Genomic DNA, 7,500 nt, shown 5'->3' with positions numbered 1-7,500 from the left:
TACTGATCGTCGATTTCTTTGATGCCTTCCCCACCTCCTCCCCCATCCCCACCCCACCCCTCCACGCCCCCTCCCCTTCCCCCGCCCCTTCCTCACCCTCCTCCTTCCCTCGTTACTTCACCTGACCAGCATCATCAAAGACCGCCGTTATCAAAGGCGGGTATATACACTGTCCAGATCAAATGGCCGTCAGCATCCCCGCCCATGCTGTCTACTTTAGTTTTTGTTTCAGTTTCAGTTTTTCGAGGTGGCGTCACTGCGTTCGGACAAATCCATATACGCTCCACCACATCTGCTAGGCAGATGCCTGACCAGCAGCATAGCCCAAAGTGTTTAGTCAGGCCTCGAGTGCTTGCATATATATTTGTGTACCTTCCAGAGTGGATTTCTTCTACATTATTTTGCCAGAGGACAGCACTCTCGTTGCCATGTGTGTTTTTAGTAGAGAGGGAGTGGCCTTGGCATTGGCATCAGGTACCGCACACATGGCTCACTCTTCAACCTCAGGAGGCTTCAAGCAAAAACCAAGGTGAGGACAGACACCATCAACGACTTCCTGTTTGCTGATGACTGCGCTCTCAACGCTGCCTCCGAAGCTGACATGCAACACAGCGTCGACAAGTTCTCTGCTGCCTGTGACAACTTTGGTCTCACAATCAGCACAAAGAAGACTGAGGTGATGCACCAGCCAGCTCCAGGAAAGCCTTACACTGAACCAAACATCTTCATCAACGGGCAACGACTGAACGCGGTGGACAAGTTCACATACCTAGCACAGTTGTCATCGACGACGAGGTGAATGCCAGACTCGCCAAAGCCAGCGCTGCCTTCGGCAGACTCCATAAGAACGTTTGGAACAGGAGAGGCATCACCCTGGAGACGAAGCTCAAAGTATACAAGGCCATAATTCTCACCACACTGCTCTATGGATGTGAATCATGGACGGTCTACAAACGCCACGCCAAAAAGCTGAACCACTTCCACACCACCAGCCTCAGAAAACTTCTCGGCATAAAGTGGCAAGAGAAGATCCCTGACACAGAGGTGCTCACTCGTGCAAACTTGCCCAGCATCTACACCATCTTGATGCAGGTCCAGCTCCGCTGGGCAGGCCATGTAGTTCGCATGCCAGACCACCGGCTCCCCAAGAAACTGCTGTACGGCGAACTCCAACATGGCAAGCGCTCAAATGGAGGCCAAAAGAAGCGCTTCAAAGACACTCTGAAAGCTTCTCTGAAGGCCTTCAACATCAGCCACGACACATGGGAGCTGAATGCAATGGACAGACCAAAGTGACGTTCAGCTGTCCACAAAGGCGCCAAATCCTGTGAGGCCAACAGAATCGCTGCAGCAGAGCAACGCAGACAGGCCAGGAAAAGCAGTGCCAGCAAGTCCCCGACAGCCGCCATCATCCCCTGTCCACACTGCGTCAGAACCTTCCGGGCGCGGATTGGCCTGACCAGTCATCTGCGCACCCACAGAGCCCAACCCACCCACCCCCAGGATGACTAGATGGTCCTCGTCGATCCCGACGGACGAACCACCATATATTTGTGTACCTTCAGAGTGGATTTCTTCTACATCATTTTGCCAGAGGACAGCAATCTCGTTGCCATGTGTGTTTTTAATAGAGAGGGAGTGGCCGTAAGTCTATTTGTATTTCTTTTTATCACAATGGATTTCTCTGCGTGAAATTCGGGCTGCTCTCCCCAGGAAGAGCGCGTCGCTACACTACAGCGCCACCCTTTTTTTGTATTTTGTATTTTTCCTGCGTGTAGTTTTATTTGTTTTTGTTTTTTTTCCTATCGAAGTGGATTTTTCTACAGAATTTTGCCAGGAACAACCCTTTTGTTGCCGTGGGTTCTTTTACGTGCGCTAAGTGCATGCTGCACACGGGACCTCGATTTATCGTCTCATCCGAAAGACTAAAGGTAGAGCATGAGCATGAAAGGTAGAGCACGATGCTGTGCAAATCAAACGAATATTAGCATCATTTCCAAACCAACATTGCACAAATTTCTTCAAAACGGAACAGAGTCTCTGTGGGCTTTTCCAAATACAACAGACTGAGCAACACGCTAGACGCCACCTTCCTGGCATCAAAGATCTTTTCCCACCCCTCTTGCGGCCAGTCTGTGGCAGCCTTTGTTTGTGTGCGTGTGTCTGTCTGTCTGTCTGTCTGTGTCCCTGACTGCTTCTTAACTGGCCTGAGAGAAGTGAACAGAGTAAGATCGAACTGAACTGGACTCTACTGGACTGAACTGAATAGAAAACCAGAATGACTGATACAATAATTATGCTAATCATTTCCGCTGGCGCTGCTAAATGTTTGATGAATATATGTACGATTCCTTGGGGCCCGACAAAATCAGAATATATCAGATATACGTTGTCAATAGCGTTCGGTTGCAGTTTGCACGTGTTTCTAATTTCGATTTATCCATCGTGCTGGAAAATCTGTTGTTCTTAATTAAAAGTTCACAACCCCTTGAAATGGGGATTTGGCCTTGTATTGAATAAATTCTGATGAATTTACAAAATGCGAATGCGAATGATTTGAATATTCAGTACTGGGCCTTAGCCCGTCACAAAAGGGTGTAGATGGATATACAAACACATCACAGCCATAACAAATGTTAAACGTACATATCAACGTTCATGTGAAAATGGAGTCAGAGAGAGAGACAGGGACAGAGAGAGAGAGAGAGAGAGAGAGGGAGAGAGAGAGGGAGAGAGAGAGAGGGAGAGAGAGAGAGAATCATGTCAAAATGGAGTCACAGAGAGAGACACAGAGATAGAGACAGAGGGAGAGAGAGGGAGAGAGAGAGAGAATCATGTCCAAATGGAGTCACAGAGAGAGACACAGAGACAGAGACAGAGGGAGAGAGAGAGGAGGGTGGGCATGAGGGTGATGGAGGACAAGCGTGAAATTTCCAGCCCAAACAAATCTTTCCCATGTCAACAAAGCGGACATTTCCTGCAGGTGTGTGTGCTCTGCGAGACATGAGATTGAAAGGCGCAAAGTGCAAGCAGGAGTTATCAGGTGACACCGGCACCACAGAGTGAAGGGCTTTCTGACAGATGTGTGTGTGTGTGTGTGTGTGTGTGTGTGTTTTCGTATCGGGCTGCTGAAGTGGTGACAAACCACTCCTTCTCCTCCTCCAAGGAAAGCATTACGCCAAGAGGAAGAGGAGGAGGATTGGAGGAGGAGGATAATGAAGGGGCTGGAGGAAGAGAAAGAGGAGGAGGAGGAGGAGGAGACAGATTTAGATTCTGTGCACCTTCCCTGATGCCCCCTTGACGGGTGGAGAAAGATTAGAACTGTACACGTAGATATCAGGGTGTGAAAGAAGATTATATGCTGCTCCTGTTGATAACACTTTGGGTGTGGGTGCACAAACTGATTGTGACGAGTTTCGTGTTAGGTGTACTTTGGACAGATAGATTCACGTCAGTGGTTTGCGGGAGGTGGCGGTGGGGGCACTGGGTTGGGGTGGGGGTGGGTGGGTGGGGGGTTAGGTGTTGGTTTGACAAACACGCAACAGGATGAACAAGCATGTATCTGCTTGTGCACACACACACACACACACACACACACACACACACTCTCTCTCTCTCTCTCTGTCAACATATTACGTCTGATGTGTCTGTTTTTGCCGATCGCATTCGTAAAATGATTTTTGTGAGTCTCGTGTTTATGTGAATTTTGTTTATGGTGACTTGAAACAGGGCACTGTACCCGTCACCTTGTCTCACTGGCTGTGAAATTTATTGCATTAAAATATCAACTGTCAATTCTGTGTGTGTATGTGTGTGTGTGTGTGTGTGTGTGTGTGTGTGTGTGTGTTCTAAATAGAAGATAAATACGAACATTTTCAGATCGCGCGCACACACACACACACACACACACACACATACACACACACACACACACACACACACACACAGAGAGAGAGAGAGAGAGAGAGAGAGAGAGAGAGAGAAGCGAATACAAACTTCCATCGTTACGACAAGAAAAGACCGGCAAGGCCTAGGTTGTTTCGGAAGTACTACAGCTTTTCTTCTTTTATCCCTAATAGACTTTGGCCTCCGCATTACGCAATAAATACTCACTTCCATCGCTCACCTGCAACTCTGCAGTATGATATGAGTGGACCGCGTGTACTGCTGATGACAGCTGGCCCCCACGATACAGTCACACTGCTCACTCGTGGAGTGATGGCCTAGAGGTAACGCGTCCGTCTAGGAAGCGAGAGAATCTGAGCACGCTGGTTCTGAATCACGGCTCAGCCGCCGATATTTTCTCCCCCCCTCCACTAGACCTTGAGTGGTGGTCTGGACACTAGTCATTCGGATGAGACGATAAACTGAGGTCCCGTGTGCAGCATGCACTTAGCGCGCGTAAAAGAACCCACGGCAACAAAAGGGTTGTTCCTGGCAAAATTCTGTAGAAAAAATCCACTTCGATAGGGAAAACAAATAAAAACTGCACGCAGGAAAAAAAAAACCAAAAAATGGGTGACGCTGTAGTGTAGTGACGCGCTCTCCCTGGGGAGAGCAGCCCGAATTTCACACAGAGAAATCTGTTGTGACAAAAAGAGAAATACAAATACAAATACACTTATCGTGCCTGTTGAATTAAGGCGAAGGCTGATCTGTACTTGGCGTCATCATTGTCATTGTCAACAATTTTCGGATGTGTTACAGATAGTCTGGCAGCAAGTGAACCATTTCCAGGAACGGCCACACATTTACGCAAGCTCGTACACAGACGTATACACGCGCGTACACACGCACGCAAGCAAGCACACACACACGCATGCATTCACACAAAACAAAAAAAAAAAGAAGACAAAACAAAAAACACCAGTGTGTCCACGTTCTCACACATACGAATTGTGGTGGTCGTCGTTTTAGTACTGGCTTCGATGATTGTTGTTTATGTTGCGGGACTGGTTGTGATGATGATGATGATGATGATGATGATGATGATGATGGTGGTGGTGGTGGTGGTGGTGGTGGTTCTGGTTCTGGTTCTGGTTGTTACAGGACTGACTGTGTTAATAATATTGATGATGACGACGACAATGCTGATAATGATGATGATGGTTGTGTTGTTGTTGTTATTTTACAGGAGTGGCTGTGATGATGATAATGACAATGATGATAAGGATGATAAGGATGATGATGGGGATCGTTGCGGTTGTTGTTGTTTGTTTGTTTGTTTGTTGTTTTTTTTACAGAACTGGCTGTGATGATGATAATGATAATGACGACGATGATGATGATGACGACGACAACGATGATAATGATGGTGATGATGACAATGACGATGACGATGATGATGATGATGATGACGATGATGGTTGCTGCCACAGGACTGGTTGTGCAAGACCCTGACCTCCCTGCTGCAGTACACCCTGATGTCCAACTTCGCCTGGATGCTGGTGGAGGGCATCTACCTCCACAACCGCCTGGCCGTCTGTGTCTTCAGGTCTGACGCCCCCTTCAAGATCTTCTGCTTCATCGGCTGGGGTAGGTACAGGTGTCGCCCTTCCTCTGTGTCCTGGGTCCTGCAAGGATCGTGGCTGGTCTAGGTTCTTTGTTGCGTCTTTGTGGTGTTTGGTGGTGCGTGGTGTGAGGTGGGTGTGAGGGGGTGAGATAATGTTCTTTTGGGTTGGGTCAGGTTGGGTGGGTTGGGTTGGTTTTGGGATGAGTTGGTTTCGGTTTTGTGTTTGGATGGGTTGGGTTCTGTGTTTGGGTGGGTTGGGTTTTGTGTTTGGATGGGTTGGGTTTTGTGTTGGGGTGGGTTGGGTTTTGTATTTGGGTGGGGTGGTTTTTGTGTTTGGATGGGTTGGGTTTTGTGTTTGGATGGGTTGGGTTTTGTGTTGGGGTGGGGTGGGGTTTGTATTGGGGTGGGTTGGGATTTGTATTCGGGTGGGTTGGGATTTGTATTCGGGTGGGTTGGGATTTGTATTCGGGTGGGTTGGGTTTTGTATTCGGGTGGGTTGGGATTTGTATTCGGGTGGGTTGGGATTTGTATTCGGGTGGGTTGGGTTTTGTGTTTGGGTGGGGTGGTTTTTGTGTTTGGATGGGTTGGGTTTTGTGTTTTGATGGGTTGGGTTTTGTGTTTTGATGGGGTGGGTTCGGTTTTGTATTCGGGTGGGTTGGGATTTGTATTCGGGTGGGTTGGGTTTTGTATTCGGGTGGGTTGGGATTTGTATTCGGGTGGGTTGGGATTTGTATTCGGGTGGGTTGGGTTTGGTATTCGGGTGGGTTGGGTTTTGTGTCGTGGATTGGGTTTTGGGGTGGGGTGGGGGTGGGTTTTGTGTTGGGGTGGGGTGGGTTTTGTGTTGGGGTGGGTTCGGTTGGGTTGGGCAGCGTGGGGTTGGGTTTGTGTTGGGGTGGTACATGGTGTGAAGTGGTGTGTGGGATGAGATGCTGTCGAACAGTGTTGGGTTGGGTTTCGTGCTGTGTGGTGGTGGTGGTATGTGGTGTGAGGTGGTGTGTGGTGTGAGGTGGTGTGTGGTGTGAGGTGGTATGTGGTGTGGGGTGGTGTGGGGTGGTGTGTGGTGTGAGGTGGTGTGTGGTGTGAGGTGGTGTGTGGTGTGAGGTGGTGTGTGGTGTGAGGTGGTGTGTGGGATGTGATTGTGTCGGATTGTGATATGTTAAGTTGGGTTCGGTTCGGTTTGATTGAGTTGGGTGGGGTTTTGTGTTGTGTTTCGCCTTGTTGTGGCGATATGTGGTGTGAAGTGAAGTGTGGTTTGAGACCGTTTTGTTTTGGGTCAGATTGTGTTGTTGTTATTGTTGTTGTTGTTGTTCTTCTTCTTCTTCTTCGTTCGTGGGCTGCAACTCCCATATTCACTTGAGCCTCCACGTGCATGACCGTTTTTTTCGCGTCATGTAGGCAGTCGTTTTCGTAGGGGGTGGGGGTGGGGGGGGGGTTTGCATGCCGGGTATAATTTTATTTCCATAACCCACCAAACGCTGACATGGGTTATGGGATCTTTAACGTGCGTATTTGATCTTCTGCATGCGGATACACACGAATGCGGGTTCAGGCACTAACAGAAGGTGTGCACATCCGGTGACCTGGAAGATCGGAAAAATCCCTACCCTTTACCCACCAGGTGCCGTTACTAGGATTCGAACCCGGGACCCTCAGACTGAAAGTCTAACGCTTTAGTTAACCCACTTGGATGTTGCGCCCGGCATTCGTTGAGCCAGACAAAAGTAAGTGTTTACCTGGATTGGAGACCGCTGCCACGTTACATCCAAAGACAGTTCCCATAAATTTTGCTGACACCTAAGACTTTTAACACAACATTACCTCGTGTACGAAAATGGGGGAAGAAGGAAGGAAGGAAGGAAAAGGAAAGTCGAGACTGAGATCAAGATGAATGCATAATGCTGCAGTGGAATGTCCGCTTAGGTTTGAGACAGCGTGGGAGGGCTACAGGTTATGTTATAAATGTTTTCACAAATCTGCCCCTTCCTATC

At 48.5% G+C, this 7,500-nt stretch overlaps 1 protein-coding gene across 1 annotated transcript in view; it reads left to right on the top strand.

Moving 5' to 3' along the window:
- Window positions 1-7,500, top strand: part of LOC143294330 (corticotropin-releasing factor receptor 2-like) — an 82,773-nt gene that overhangs the window by 12,325 nt on the left and 62,948 nt on the right. Inside the window, exon 4 of the mRNA XM_076605781.1 lies at window positions 5,379-5,535. Within this exon, the coding sequence (XP_076461896.1) occupies window positions 5,379-5,535 (157 nt within the window). The remainder of the gene's footprint in view (window positions 1-5,378; window positions 5,536-7,500) is intronic.

The sequence above is a fragment of the Babylonia areolata genome, chromosome 19 (genome assembly GCF_041734735.1).
Source record: "Babylonia areolata isolate BAREFJ2019XMU chromosome 19, ASM4173473v1, whole genome shotgun sequence".
In the NCBI taxonomy this organism is placed as follows: Eukaryota; Metazoa; Mollusca; class Gastropoda; order Neogastropoda; family Buccinidae; genus Babylonia; species Babylonia areolata.
This window is presented reverse-complemented; position numbering and strand designations above follow the sequence as displayed.